At 43.6% G+C, this 16234-nt stretch overlaps 1 protein-coding gene across 5 annotated transcripts in view; it reads right to left on the bottom strand.

The window, feature by feature from the left end:
• Positions 1 to 15558, bottom strand: part of LOC134945847 (uncharacterized) — an 87473-nt gene extending 71915 nt beyond the window's left edge. For 3 of the 5 annotated variants that reach the window (XM_063935374.1, XM_063935375.1, XM_063935376.1), the window contains exons 1-2: positions 15318 to 15557; positions 471 to 803 (exon numbers count right to left, since the gene is read on the bottom strand). In XM_063935374.1, coding sequence (XP_063791444.1) covers positions 471 to 803; positions 15318 to 15366 — 382 coding nt within the window. In that variant the 5' untranslated portion in view covers positions 15367 to 15557. Of the gene's footprint in view, positions 1 to 470; positions 804 to 15317 lie in introns of all 5 variants that reach the window. The other 2 variants (XM_063935377.1, XM_063935373.1) reach the window with 2 other exon arrangements.
• Between the last annotated feature and the right edge of the window lie 676 nt (positions 15559 to 16234).

Raw genomic sequence — 16234 nt, 5'->3', positions numbered from 1 at the left:
CACCATTACTGTAATTGAGTATTGTTCTGCACTGATGAACTGTCCATCAAGTAACATGGAATTAATAAGAATCTGTCTAATGGTAATGAGGGAACTAACAGATATCCCTATCATGATGAGGGAAACAAACCCTGAAGAAGGAGAATAATGAAACGCGCCGGAGTCCTTCTCACTATGCTGTTTTATCACTCCAGGAGGGAAGGATTCACAAGGCCACCTGGGATTCACTAATGGGAAGCAGAACCCATTGCTCTGAGTGGATACAGGGATGTAGCTGTGCATATACAAACGAGCTACCAAAAGCATCACCAAATGTATCTATATACATCAGGAGGGTTCTTTGCTTTAAGATACATTTCAGATAAACCTACCAAGCTGTTTAATACATGTGTGCACAAATAGACTCACATCATGGTACTTCTGTATACTACAATACTGCACTCTGTGTTTAGTACATGTACATCACTTACCATAAACTGAAACTTCTACTTCCTTAAACTTGGTGTTTGGGCTGTAGATGATGATGCACTTATACGTCCCAGCGTCAGATATTGTTACATTTATGATGTGTAAATCCGCAATGCCTTTGCTGATCTCCTGCTTATTTATAAATCTCCTAAAATCCTGGTTCACTCCTTTTGTGTCAAAATTTACAATCTGATTCCCCTGAAAATACCACATAATGGCGAGGAAATTGAAGTTTATTGAAGGGTCCTTCACAGTGAACGTACAGGGTAGTATGGCGCTCGACCTCAGCTGAACTCTGTTTGAGGTTGGAGCGGAGACTTCTAAGGCTGCTCCACCTGGAAGAAATAGTGAGTTCAACTTTAGAAACTGAGGGATACAAAATATATTGAGTACACAGATGAGTTATACGAGTCAGTAAAATAACAAACTATGACTTACCTGTGCTCCCCCCGATCCTCCAATCAGCATGCAAAGGTGTGATCATGTGATCATCTCTCTTAGACGGATTATTTTAAACTGCTGCAGCCTTGTCAAGACCTCTTGACAATGCAATACTTTGCACAAAGGCGGTAAGGGCTCCTGTTTAAATTATTACATGCTAAGGGGCACCTGACGGGTTGAAGCGCTGGGAGGGTGGCCATAGGTAAATGAACTTTTGGGCTTTTATAGATTTGTGGACAGTGAATACAAAAAGAAAATCAGTTACAAAAAAAAATGTACATTTGTATGTCCTCCACAGCTTTCTTACATGCACCCAGGGCTGTTTCTAGACAATTTGGCTCCCAGTGCGAGATTTTAAAATGCGCCCCCCCCCCCCCCACCATGACATAAAAAAATTTCGTCCCCCCCACACACACTCCTAGAACTTGCGCGCACACCTGGCAAGGGGGCGTTGTCTCATCTAAATGGGTGTGGCCTCATTTAAATGGGCATGGCCTCGTCTGAAAAGACTACCTCACAATCCAGTTTTTGACCCTGCTCCAATAGATCACGACCACCACGGGGGGAAAATAATTCTACCATATTAAGACCCACACAGTAATGCCCCCTGCACCATATTATGCCACACACCGCAATGCCCGTGATACATTAAATCCCCACACTACGGCAGGCAAGAGTCCCCATTTCACACATCACGGCAGGTGTCCCCGTTTTACACATTGAGAGAGAGAGAGAGAGAATACTTACAGAGGCGATTACCGCTCTTCTGCCCGCCTCACCAGTCGCTCCTCGCGCCGGCCTTTCCCTCTTCCTAACTTGAATACCCCTCTGTACCCCGCTCGGGGGGGGGGGGGAGTTTCGCGGAGTGACGGGATTGCGTCCTGACGTAACATCGCAACCGCGTCATTCCGTGAAACTCCGCCCCCCGAGTGGGTTGCTCGGGGAGAAATAGGAGGGGGAAACAGGGAGCCACAGTTAGTGCCGCGGCGGGTGCCCAGTGCGGTTGCACTGCTCGCCTGCCCCAAGAAAGGCCCTGCTGCACCATTCACCACACCAATTGCTTTTGGTTCGTGCACCCCATATGTTTTCCGATGAACTCTTTTCTCCCTAGATTTAAAAATCACAGTGCGTCAGTAAAAAAATAAATAAATCCAGTGGTCAGTAAATTTGGTAAAAATTGTCAGTAAAGAACAGTAATGACAGCCCTGCTACCGTGCGATATAAAAAATCCCAAAATGTTGAGATATGAACCTTTGACATAAGCTACACTGACATTCTACTGCAGCTCTGTCCAAACATAACGCACAACTGCCCCTCCCCCTTACAGATAAGCCCCCCCCCCACATCATTAGCAAAGTGTCCTTATAAGATCTCATACAGGTCAAGAAACTGAGAATGCAGTCATTTGTGTCACCATGATTTCACCGGCCCGTCCTCTTTGTATACAGCCGTCATTTCATACTACACAGCAGGTCTCCAAAGCTGTCAGTCATACTCTGCCTGCTTCCACCACTAAAAACAGCCAATGTGCTGTAATCTGCTAGTAACTAATAGCAACACTCTTCAGTACAGTGTTTCACATATGGCTTAGTCAACTGATACAAAGTAGCAATTTCCCATTCATCTAAAACCCACAAAACACCTGTGTCCAGTAACACTGGAGGGAATTCAATTAAATGTGTAATCCTTAATGAATTAGGCCCCTATTGCGCAAATCAGTAGTGCTAATCTTATGTTGTGTATTCTCTGTAGAAGCATTGGGACTATGAGGCCAACAAAGCGTTGGCTATAGATGAAGATAATTTCTGTGCACCACACCCAGCGCGACAAACAGACAATGGAGGGCAGCCCTAGGGTTAGTTACACCAGTGTAGATGCCTCTCCCCAGACACCAAGGTACAAATGAAAATGGATAAATAGGAATAAAATACCACAGGGCGCCGCAAATTCAATTAACAGTCTAGAAAATGTATACAATACGTCCCTTATGTAGCTCGATTCAATTTCAGATAACCAGACTTGTCTCCTCATTCATGGATAAATTTGCATGTAAAATATGAAGCAGAAGATACCATCATGTGCAGACAGTATAACATTTAATAAACATCATGCAAGATGTTAACATTTAACAGAAATTAAAAACAAGTAACAGCTGCAGTGGAACCACAGAATAATTACCAGATGGTCTGAGAACCCCAAAAAAAGTTCTCAGACAAGCTCTTAAATCACCAACGACCACCCGGATCAGGAAGCTGGGAACGGGAATCTGGTCCTTATTAAGTTGTAACAACTGGCTGGTGAGATGTGCAGGATAGCCAACGCGTTTCAACTCCTTCCTGGAGTCTTTTTCAAGGCATAATAAACATAACAAAATGGTGTCCTATTTAAATACACTTATAACCAATCAAAATGTCCCTTTCCGGCGGGACATCGATCTTCTGTGATTACAATGAACACATGTGCTGGGGCGTCATATCCGGTGCGCCCTCTAGTGTCGCTTCACTTCCTGTAAATCTCTCGGTTGTGTTAAACATGAGCCGTAGGTCGTCACTTCCTGTTTTACCTCCCGGCGGCGCATCACTCCCGATGCGTCTGTTGTGTCCGTGTCACTTCCGGCGGTGCGTCACTTCCGCCGCGTTCCACGGCTTTTGAGATGGAAGTAAACAAAGTCCCATATCGGAAGTCCATTCCGCATCGCGGAATCATATTAGTCCACATAACGTTTATAAAAAACTGAAAAAAACAAGACGAAACCATGTTTTTCATTTAAAAACAAAAACACTTAATAATATAATAGTATATGGTATTTTCTTCTAAGTGTTTTTGTTTTTAAATGAAAAACATGGTTTCGTCTTGTTTTTTTCAGTTTTTTATAAACGTTATGTGGACTAATATGATTCCGCGATGCGGAATGGACTTCCGATATGGGACTTTGTTTACTTCCATCTCAAAAGCCGTGGAACGCGGCGGAAGTGACGCACCGCCGGAAGTGACACGGACACAACAGACGCATCGGGAGTGATGCGCCGCCGGGAGGTAAAACAGGAAGTGACGACCTACGGCTCATGTTTAACACAACCGAGAGATTTACAGGAAGTGAAGCGACACTAGAGGGCGCACCGGATATGACGCCCCAGCACATGTGTTCATTGTAATCACAGAAGATCGATGTCCCGCCGGAAAGGGACATTTTGATTGGTTATAAGTGTATTTAAATAGGACACCATTTTGTTATGTTTATTATGCCTTGAAAAAGACTCCAGGAAGGAGTTGAAACGCGTTGGCTATCCTGCACATCTCACCAGCCAGTTGTTACAACTTAATAAGGACCAGATTCCCGTTCCCAGCTTCCTGATCCGGGTGGTCGTTGGTGATTTAAGAGCTTGTCTGAGAACTTTTTTTGGGGTTCTCAGACCATCTGGTAATTATTCTGTGGTTCCACTGCAGCTGTTACTTGTTTTTAATTTCTGTTAAATGTTAACATCTTGCATGATGTTTATTAAATTTTATACTGTCTGCACATGATGGTATCTTCTGCTTCATATTTTACATGCAAATTTATCCATGAATGAGGAGACAAGTCTGGTTATCTGAAATTGAATCGAGCTACATAAGGGACGTATTGTATACATTTTCTAGACTGTTAATTGAATTTGCGGCGCCCTGTGGTATTTTATTCCTATTTATCCATTTTCAAAGCGTTGGCTATGCCCCTGTCTCCGGGTACTCATTCCTGGTGCCATTGATTTGCGCAATAGGGGCCTAATTCATTAAGGATCACATTTGTAAAGCTGCTCGTAGCAGCTTTGCAAAATGCAATCCATAGCAATGCAAATGCAGGAGGAGATGCAATATTGCCATGGCATCACAGTCCAGGATGTTCATCTGCGACGGCAGGCTGAGTAAGCCTAAGCTTACTCAGACTATCTGTTGCAGGGCGGCTTGCGAGGCCAAGGAAACTGCGTATCGTGACGCAGCCCTTGGTCTCGCCACTCATGGACAACGGGGGCAACAAAGCAGTTTTGAACTTATTGGTCCCTTCTTCTACGTGGAAGGGACCAATAAGTTCAAAACCGCTTTCAAAACACAATTCAATCAAGACACCAAACCGCTACAGAAGATACTTACCAAACACTGGCACATACTACTACAAGGTGAGACCCTAGCAGACCCACTGCCAGAGAAGCTCAGACGCATCTACAAAAAAAGCACCTGATCTCAAGTACCAACGCATCAAGAATCATCTAAGAGATAACTTGAAAGTACAAAGAACACTTGGGGCAGATGTAGTAACCTGGAGACGGGATAAGGAAGTGATAAGTGCAAGGTGATAAACGCACCAGCCAATCAACTCCTAACTGTCAATTTACATATTGGAGCTGATTGGCTGGTGCGTTTATCACCTTACCCTTATCACTGGTTTATCACTTCCTTATGCCTTTCCAGGTTAATACATCTGCCCCACTATCCGACAACCGCCTTCAAGGAGGAATCTATCACCGCAACAGTTGCAACGACTTCAGACTAGGTAACACCAGCACCAAGAAGATAGACCTTTATATAAAATGGTCTATCTTCTTGGTGCTGGTGTTACCTAGTCTGCAGTTGTTGCAACTCTCGCGGTGATAGATTCCTCCTTGAACACTACAAAAGAAGAATACCGCATCAAACAACATATCACATGTGATAGCACAGCAGCCAGCTATTTGAAAGCCCCTGTAAACTTCAATATGTGGACAGGACGACTGACTTTATTGTTAATAACCGATATAAAGCATTGGGATCTGGGACTCCAGGTCGACAACAAAAAGGTCGACACACCTTAGGTCGACGCCAATTGGTCGACACACCGTAGGTCGACATGGACAAAAGGTCGGCATGGACAAAAGGTCGACAGGAACAAGGTCAACATGGAAAAAGGTAGACATGAGTTTTTTATGGGGGGGTTTGTGTCGTTTTCTTCGTAGAGTGACCGGGAACCCCAATTAGTGCACCGCGTCCCCTCGCTTGCTCAGCACACTTCACCATTCCAATCGTAGTCCACATGGATCGTTAAGTATGAAAAAGTTCCAAAAAAGAAAAAAATAGTGAAAAACTCACGTCGACCTTTTTCCATGTTGACCTTGTTCCTGTCGACTTTTTGTCCATGTCGACCTTTTGTCCATGTCGACCTAAGGTGTGTCGATCAATTGTCGGCGACCTAAGGTGTGTCGACCTTTTTGTTGTCGACCTGGCGTCCGGATACCAAAGCATTGCATACCTGTTATACACTAATATATGTGGAGCACTGTGACTCTGTTCACATTTGCATATCATTCATTCCAAGTGCTGACCCACATTCGATTGTATAGTCGATCTATTGGTATACGCTTGGAAATAGGGACTTTGGACTAGGATCCAGCTGCTCCCATCCTAATTCCCTCTGTAGTGAAGCGCTTAGTCTCTCCTCCTAGCTATATGGGTGTGGATTATTCGATCCTCACTAAAAACGTCTACAGACAATTGGTAGATCACTAATGGCAGACACATGCATTAGGATGACAGGGTAAAATGGTTTATGGGTCAAAAGGTCAACATGAAAATGGTTGACAAAAAAAGTAGACAATTTTTCCTTTTTTCGTGTATTGTCACTTTTCTGCCACAAACAAGCCCCATTATTTATTATTTATTTTATTTATTACCAGTTACTTATATAGCGCACACATATTCCGCAGCGCTGTACAGAGAATATTTGGCCATTCACATCAGTCCCTGCCCCAGTGGAGCTTACAATCTATATTCCCTATCACATGTACACACAGACACATTCATGCTAGGGTTAATTTTGTTGGGAGCCAATTAACCTACCAGTATATTTTGGGATTGTGGGAGGAAACAGGAGGACCCGGAGGAAACCCACGCAAGTACAGGGAGAATATACAAACTCCACACAGTTAGGGCCATGGTGGGAGTCGAACCCATGACCCCAGTGCTGTGAGGCAGTAATGCTAACCATTACACCATCCGTACTGCCCTGCATCGCTCACCATGCTTCAGGCAAGGTCCCTCGCTGCGCTCGGCGCAGGTTACTATTTCCAATCGTTGTCCACGTGGATGGTAAAGTGGATTTTTTTTTAAACTTGCGTCAACTATGTGTGTCGACCTTTTGACCCTGTCGACTTAATGCATGTCGACCATTAGTGGCCAGGGAACAAGCCTGGTAGTAAGGGGGCTGCATTAGCAGGAAAATCCAGGATTCTGTTTTTTTAATACATTCGGACAAAACGTAATTGCTTATTGGCGCAATATGCCATCATAAGACTTTGTAATTACTTGGACAAATTCCTGATAATTGGCAAATATGCCCCTTAGGGGAATTTATCAGAGCCTGGGTAGACATAAAGTGGAGAGCGATAAAGCACTAACCAATCAGATCATAACAGACATTTTTCAAATACAGCCTGTAACATGAGCGTTCCTCTTAATCTCTATCCATGCTTTGATAAATACCCCGCTTAGTGAGACCCAAATCATTTACCTGTGTATGAGAAAAGTGGATATAACACGGTTCCCATACTATGGGAGCATGCAGAGCCGGCCCTAACCAACATGATGCCCTAGGCAAGATTTTGGCTGGTGCCCCCTTGCACCACCGCTATTTTCACCTCTGACCCAGCACCCCTTTCCCATCACCATCACCCCTCACCCATAGCAGTCCTCATTTTGGTGCTCCTACACCCTACATTTTAAATAGGAACAGTGCGCACATTCGGCGCATAGCCTAAAAATGGGCGAGTTCTTGCTGGGAAGGGGCATGGCCACACAATAGTACCCCCAATTCAAATAACATTACCCAGTAGTGCAACTTTATTCACATTGTATCATGCGATAGTGTCCCTTATTCATGTTACATCACACAGTAGTACCACTTTAACTTATATACGTTACGCCTCACAGTAGTGTCCCTTATTCACATTACATTACACTGAATTGCCCCTTATTAACATTACACCACACCATATTGCTCTTTATTCACATTAGACCACACAGTAGTGCCTTTTCTTTACGTTACGCCACACAGTAGAGCACCCTATACACATAATACCACACATTAGTAATGCCTTTATACACATAATGCCACACATTGGTAATGCCTTTATACACATAATACCACACAGTAATGCCCTCTACACATATGACACACATTATTATTGTCCTTATAAACATAATGCGCCTTACAGATTTGCCAATCTTTGTTAATGCCCTTATACACATAATGTCCCTTACATATACGCCACACATTATTAATGCCCTTATACACATTATGACACACATAATGCCCCTTACACTTATGCCGCACTTTATTAATGCATTTATACACGACACACATAATGCCCCTTACACATATGCTGAACACTATTGCCCAGTCAGCCAGGTCTTCTATTGTCGGGCGCATTTTTTGCTTTAAATGCGTCTTATTAGCGTTGCTATGTGACTAGGATGCACAAGCAGCTTCTGCTGATTTAAATGATACGTAGCATGTCTATATTCTGTGTGCGACTGTGGATGTATCTGCATACAAAATGCTACATTGCAGTGATTTCCAGGATTCCACTGTAACGTAACATTTCGTATGCAGATACAGCCGCAGTCACACACAGAATATAGGCATGCCGCATATCATTTTAATCAGCATAAGCTGCCTATGCCCCTAGGCATCTACCTAGTTTGCTTATGCCTAGGGGTGGCTCTGGGAGCATGTGATGCCTGCGATGTACGAGGCATAAGCAGAGACTTATTTAGAAAATAACAGTATAGAGGGAAACTACAATGTAACAATAATGGTGCAGAGCAGCCAACAGTAACCAGCAGAGAAACATTTCCTGACCTGATCCTGGCTGCAGAGAGCAAGGAATGTATTTATATGTAACCCTAAGGGGGAATTCAATTGAGAGCAGAAAATAAAAAAAAAACAGTGGCGCAAGGTTTTTCCTGCTGGCACGGATTGTTGCTATTCAATTGCAGGACTGAAAATTACACTTTCTCGCCTCTCCATAACAAGTCTGATGTTTCCGTTATTTTTAAGAAAATCAGTGGGACTTGCTTTGGCACCCCAGTGGAACCCCCTCCTGATGACTAACTTGGCAACCCCTTCCTAAGGGGGTATTCAATTAGTGCCATTTTTTGTACCAGTCAAAAAAAACAGCACTTTTCGCCAGTTGTAAGTTCATGACGTCAGTCCCCGACGGATTGGGCAGTGTGTATGCTCAGCACACTGGCCGATCCGTCCATAGATATATCTGCAGATCAATTGATCGGCAGATATATCTATCAGTGTGTACCCACCTTAAGACCAAGATTGGTCGAGTCTTGGAGAGTGGTAAATTGCACGAACAGATAAAGTACCAGCCAATCAGCTCCTAACTGCCATGTTACAGGCTGTATTTAAAAAATGACAGTTAGGAGCTGATTGGCTGGTACTTTATCTCTGTGCAATTTATCACTCTCCAAGGCTTGATAAATCTGGGCCTAAATGCCCAGACATAAGGGAAGAAGGTGTGGAACTGCACTAATAAAAAGATATACTAAAATAAATAAGGTTCTATAACACTGGAAGGGCAGTAAGTGTCAAGACACGTTCATAATAATAATAATAATAATAATAATAATAATAATAATAATAAAAAATGTAATATCAATTGTCTAAAGCATAAGCAGTATTATATATATATATGTATATATATATATATATATATATGTATTAGGTAGATGGCGGCACTCTGGACAACTTCAGAGAAGTAAGTCGAATCCCAAATTGGAAAATCAACATTTTTATGCTTTATTCATTCTTTTTCATCAGGATACAAATACATAGAGAACACAACATTTAAATGCAAACACCACCCAAAAGGTCCCCGCCCTCAGCACCTCCCAATGAGGTCAGGTGACATAGGGCCTCATTCAGATCTGTTCGCTCGCTACCGATTTTCACAGCGGTGCGAACAGGCTGTCACTGCGCATGCGTATGCACCGCAATGCGCATGCGTGCCGCACAAGTACACACAGAAACAATGTTTTGCACAGGTTTAAGTGACGCTCCCATTCGCACGGCCGTTCGCAAGAAGATCGACGGGAAAGGGGCGTTTCTGGGTGTCAACTGACTATTTTCTGGGAGTGTTTGGAAAAACGCAGGCGTGTCGGGGAAAACGCAGGCGTGACTGGGCGGACGCTGGGCGGGTGTGACGTCAAATCCGGACACGAATAGGCTGAAGTGATCGCAAGCGCTGAGTAAGTCCTGAGTTACTTAAAAACTGCACAAGCTCCTTTTGTACCGGGCGGATGCACAGGCGTTCGCACACTTGCACAGCTAAAATACACTCCCCTATAGGCGGCGTCTATCTGTTTGCAGCGCTGCAAAAAATAGCAGGCGAGCGACCAGATCTGAATGAGGGACATAATCCGGTGCAATTTATTCATTACAAAGGCATACTGTATAGAAATAGGGAATACAAAACAGCAGCAAATTTACATTCATATTCATATATAAAACTAAACACAAAGCGTCTACATATTTCAGTACCGTATCATGCAACAGTCATTACGTATCACAATGTAACAATATAATGATATTTATTATTGCAGATACCGCTCTACCTCTGCAATGTAACTAGAATTTGTCAGAGCAAACAGTGGCGTCCCAATACTTCATTTAGACCCTAAAGGTGCATGATATACACAGTGCGATTTATTCTTGCGATTTTGACTAGATAATCAAAATTGCAATAAAAGTTAGCACATATTGCACCATGTGTACACAACTTGTGATACCGATGTGCACTCCCATAGGATCGGTATCGCAAGACAAAATAGACTGTGCAGGCAAGTCAATCTCGAGTATCTAGTACAAAGTATGCCATCGCCAAAATCGCACATAGCCAAAATCGCACAGTGTGTAGACACTAGCGGTGCTTCTGGGCTCTACTCAGTGTCGGACGGGGGCATGTAGGGCCGACCTGGGAATGCAGTGATAGGGGCCTATGTTAGGGGTGTGGCTAGTCTACAGAGGGGGTGTGGCCTGCCACCTCATTGGTTTGACTAACCATTAGAGTGTGCAACATCTGGGCCCCTTCATAAATTTATACAGTAAATTCAGCTGCTTTATGCATGATAATGTACCAGATTCATAACAGCAATGCACTGTAGAAATACACCATAGTCCAGTATAGGGTAACATATGTATAATGTATAATTCAAGTGAACAGTCTGGAACCTGATCCTTAGAGCAGGAGGTGGGGCCCCAGGCATTAGGGCCCACCGGTGGTTTCTCCTTTAACACTGTGGGTCAGTCCAAGCCTGGCTCTGGGGGAGTTCAAGGTAAATCGCATAGTCATAATCAGGCATAAACGTTATCTCACCATGTGCATGCACATTTAGTGACAAGGGACTGTAATCAAAATATTAATTACGCCTCTCTCTGTAATTAATAACTGACGCTCACAGTTACATGTACTCCCCCCGCCCCCTAATAGAGACAGGAACATGGTCAATGATTTTGTATTTAAGTACTGTAATGTTAATTAATGTTGACGAAGCGCCTAGCTACTGGCTGGTCATGTGTTCTTTTTTCCAATGAAAGGCGGATCACACGTCTGTGGAGCGTCATGTGCTCCCTTAACGTGCTCTCACTTTTACCAACATACATTCTGCTACAGGGACATATGCAATTGCCGGCGAATCGCAGCAATTTTTCGCCCGTTTATTAATTCGACACAATTCGACCGTCGAATTCTGGCAAGTGGGTGCCAAAATTCAACATATTCAATAAAAAACGGACAGTCCCGCTGTCGAAAAACGGCCGATTTGACGGATTTTGATCCGATTTTTAAAAAACGGGAAAAAAACAGAAAAAAAACTGCGTGGGGTCCCCCCTCCAAAGCATAACCAGTCTCGGGCTCTTCGAGCCGGTCCTGGTTCTAAAAATCCGGGGGGGAAATGACAGGGGATCCCCCGTATTTTTAAAACCAGCACCGGGCTCTGCGCCTGGTGCTGGTGCAAAAAATACGGGGGGGCAAAAAGAGTAGGGGGTCCCCGTATTTTTTACACCAGCATCGGGCTCCACTAGCTGAACAGATAATGCCACAGCCGGGGGTCACTTTTATACAGTGCCCTGTAGCCGTGTCATTAAATATCCAACTAGTCACCCCTGGCCGGGGTACCCTGGGGGACCCCACGTAAATTTTTTTCTGATTTTTACCATTCCATTTAAAAAAAATAAAAAATAAAAATATTTTTAAAAATATATAAATAATACTTGTGCCTCCAAAATAGACAAACCAAGTACCATAATCCCTTCTAATATAAATAGATATGCTGTTACCAATAAAAAAAAAAACACAAAAAAAAACATGTTTTTAAATTTTTTTATTAGATTCCGCCACCAAAGTGTGGCGGATTGAAAATTACGAATTTACTGTCTAAAAGCACTGTTGTCGAATTTCCAAACTTCAACTGAATATACTTTTGTCGAATTGCTGCATTTGTACCATTGCAGAAATGTCGAATTTACCAAATGTCGAATTTCAAAAAGTCGAATTTGGAAAGTCCATTTTTTTTGACGGAAAGTACTGAATTGCATTGTCGAATTTATTTTTTTTGCCGAAAATGTCCCGTTTTTCGACATTTTCGGGAATTCGACCGCAATTGCATATACCCCATAGGGGGACATTTACTAAGCAGTGATAAGAGCGGAGAAGTGTGCCAGTGTAGAAGTGCCCATGGCAACCAATCAGCACTGAAATAACATCTATAATTTGCAAACTAGAAATTTATACTGATCTGCTGATTGGATGATGGGGCAACTTCTCCACTGGCTCACTTCTCTGCTCTTATCACTGCTTAGTAAATGTCTCCCTTAGTATCATATAAATGACAAAGTAGGTGTTTGAAAAATGATTAATCTTAAACACTTTACCTGTCTGAGGATTGTTAAACACAGCACCAGGCGACATATATCAACATATATCCTAGATAGATAGATAGATAGATAGATAGATAGATAGATAGATAGATAGATAGATAGATAGATAGATAGACAGACAGACAGGCAGACAGGCGGTGTGGTTCATCAAATCGACAGTGTCTAGGTCGACAATGTTTAGGTCGACCACTATAGGTCGACAGTCACTAGGTCGACATGGATGGAAGGTCGACAGGGTTTCTAGGTCGACATGTGCTAGGTCGACAGGTCTAAAGGTCGACATGAGGATATATTTATTTTTGTGTCGTTTTCTTCGTAGAGTGACCGGGATCCCAAATTAGTGCACCGCGTCCCCTCGCATGGCTCGCTTCGCTCGCCATGCTTCGGGCATGGTGCCTTCGCTCCGCTACCGTTTCGCTCGGCACAGATTACCGTTCCAATCGTAGTCCACGTGGATCGTTAAGTATGAAAAAATTCAAAAAAAAGAGAAAAAATTTGAAAAACTCATGTCGACCTTTAGCCCTGTCGACTTAGCACATGTCGACCTAGAAACCCTGTCGACCTTCCATCCATGTCGACCTAGTGACTGTCGACCTAAACATTGTCGACCTAGACACTGTCGATCTTCAGACCGGATCCCCAGACAGGCAGACACAGTATCCAGAGGCGGATTGGCCATAGGGTCTACAGGGAAGATTCCCGGTGGGCCGACACACCCGCGGGGCCTGTTTTGTTTGTGGACATGTGGTCCTTTTTATAGATATAATAATAATAATAATTATTATTATTATCCTTTATTTATATGGCGCCACAAGGGTTCCGCAGCGCCCAATTACAGAGTACATATGCACATAGTCAAAACAGGAAAACAGTGAATAATGAATAAGATGCAAAATAATTTGTATATATGAAAATGACTTTGCCACTTAGCCTGTGATTGCAGATGATCTAGTGTATACTCTGTCTGCCTGCTTGGCTGACATATAAGATTGAGTGAATAGTGATTGGGATACTGAAGGTGTAATAAGCAAGAAAATATATCTTTCTAAAGAATGATATAGTTTCCTAAATTCTGAAGGTGTATCATATAATGTGCTCATAAAATAAAATTTTATTTCTTTTTAACTCCCCCCCTTGATGCTGGACATGCCCACTATCTGGAAAGTCTTGGGGGGAGGGTCCTTACACCTCTGGTGTTGCCCATGTGGGGCCACTAGTACAAATTTTTCCAGGGCCGCTTTTTGTTCCCAATCCGCCCCTGACAGTATCTATGTTCTTAAATAACCATTTCACATATGTAGCCCTGAAAAATAGCTCATCACGCTGAAAAAAAAATAAAAAAAATATATATAAACTCACAGGATTGTCCAAGTCAAATTTCCAATCTATTTTATATAGAAATGTCCCGAAAGTTCTAATTAGCAGCGTGGAACTACAAGTCCCAGAAACATACCATCAGAACAGCAGGAAAAAGACGTTGTTTAATTACCACAGAAGGCGCTGAGGAAATCTCTCTCTATACTACAGTGTATACCAGAGGTTCTCAAACTCGGTCCTCAGGACCCCACACAGTACATGATTTGCAGGTAACCCAGCAGGTGCACAGGTGTATTAATTACTCACTGACACATTTTTAAAAGGTCTACAGGTGGAGCTAATTATTTCACTTGTAATTCTGTGAGGAGACCTGCAAAACATGCACCGTGTGGGGTCCTGAGGACTGAGTTTGAGAACCTCTGCTGTACACACTAGATGACGAGAAAAGAAAAGATAACGCTCAGAAGGGCCATTCTGAGCGGGATCTTTTACAGTCTCTTCTAGTGTGTACACTCAATGTCGTTAACGCGCATCGTTACCCATCCCCTCCCTCTTCTGAACAGTACAGATGAGGGAGGACCTCCTTAATGATCCCAGCATGCTTTGCCTGCCTGTACTGGGGCATGTAGTTCCACAGCAGCTTGAAAAGCAGTAGCCTGAGGGTGCAGGGGATTACTGAGGGCAATGATTCATCTCTGTCATGCAGAGCAGTATGTGTACTATACAGCAGATGCAGAGACGGCAGCACCTGCTCAGGTAGAGCGCACCTGAGGTGTATGCCGCACATTACTACCCCCTGAGGTGTATGCAGAACATTACTACCACCTGGGGTGTATGTAGCACATTACTACCCCCTGAGGTGTATGCAGCACATTACGATCACCTGAGGTGTATGCAGCACATTACTACCCCCTGAGGTGTATGCAGCACATTACTACCCCCTGAGGTGTATGCAGCACATTACTACCACCTGAGGTGTATGCAGCACATTACTACCTGCATGAGGGATACAAAGTACAATGTGCAGCAATCCTAAGCACAGGACATAATGCCAGACATGAGACCTCCTCCCTCAGCCCCTGCTGCTCCCCACTGTCACAGTGCCCCCCCCTGTAAGACCTCTCCTTACACTTACATGTCAGGTACAGCAGCAGCAGCAGGCAGGGAGAGCCAGGCATCGCCATTCTGGGGGAAGTGCTGGGTGCAGTGTGGAAAATGGAGTCCAGAGTCTATGTTATTTTCACTTTCATTTTCCAACGGGCAGGAATCCCAGGATGGGGCGAGGAGGAGAGAGCCTGGAATAACATCTGCTTTGTGTATCGTGTAACCATTCCCCCAGCCGTATACAGAGCAGGAGTGTGGTGAGGAGGGAGAGCTGCAGGGAGGAAGTCACACTGAACAGCAGCTTATTTCTCCCATACATTTACTATTTATTTAGCACAATGACAGATACTTATTATGACACAATGTAACCCCCCTTAAGCTAGGACCTTATGGCAGTGGCGCACGCAGGGGGGGTTTCCGAGCACCCAGACACCCCCCCTCCACCAAAATTTTTATATATATATATATATATATATATATTTATTTATTTATTTTTTGCTGCATGAGTATTATTAATGGCTGTCTAGCGTCCTCTGCAGCCTGCTGTCTTCCTGGTGGCACTTGTAAGTACTTAATAAAAGTTTACTTTATTTTAATTGTAGTACATATGTATCCATGTGCATGCATATATATACACATGTATATACATTAGTGATGAGCGGGTTCGGTTTCTGAGAAACCGAACCCCCCCCGAACTTCACCCTTTTTACACGGGTCCGAGCCATACTCGGATTCTCCCGCATGGCTCGGTTAACCCGAGCGCGCCCGAACGTCATCATCCCGCTGTCGGATTCTCGCGAGATTCGGATTCTATATAAGCAGCCGCGCGTCGCCGCCATTTTCACACGTGCATTGAGATTGATAGGGAGAGGACGTGGCTGGCGTCCTCTCCGTTTATATAGTTATATACTACACAGTTGATCTGATTGCTTAGCTTATTGTGGGGAG

This window comes from Pseudophryne corroboree, chromosome 7, assembly GCF_028390025.1.
Source record: "Pseudophryne corroboree isolate aPseCor3 chromosome 7, aPseCor3.hap2, whole genome shotgun sequence".
Taxonomy (NCBI): domain Eukaryota; kingdom Metazoa; phylum Chordata; class Amphibia; order Anura; family Myobatrachidae; genus Pseudophryne; species Pseudophryne corroboree.
This window is presented reverse-complemented; position numbering and strand designations above follow the sequence as displayed.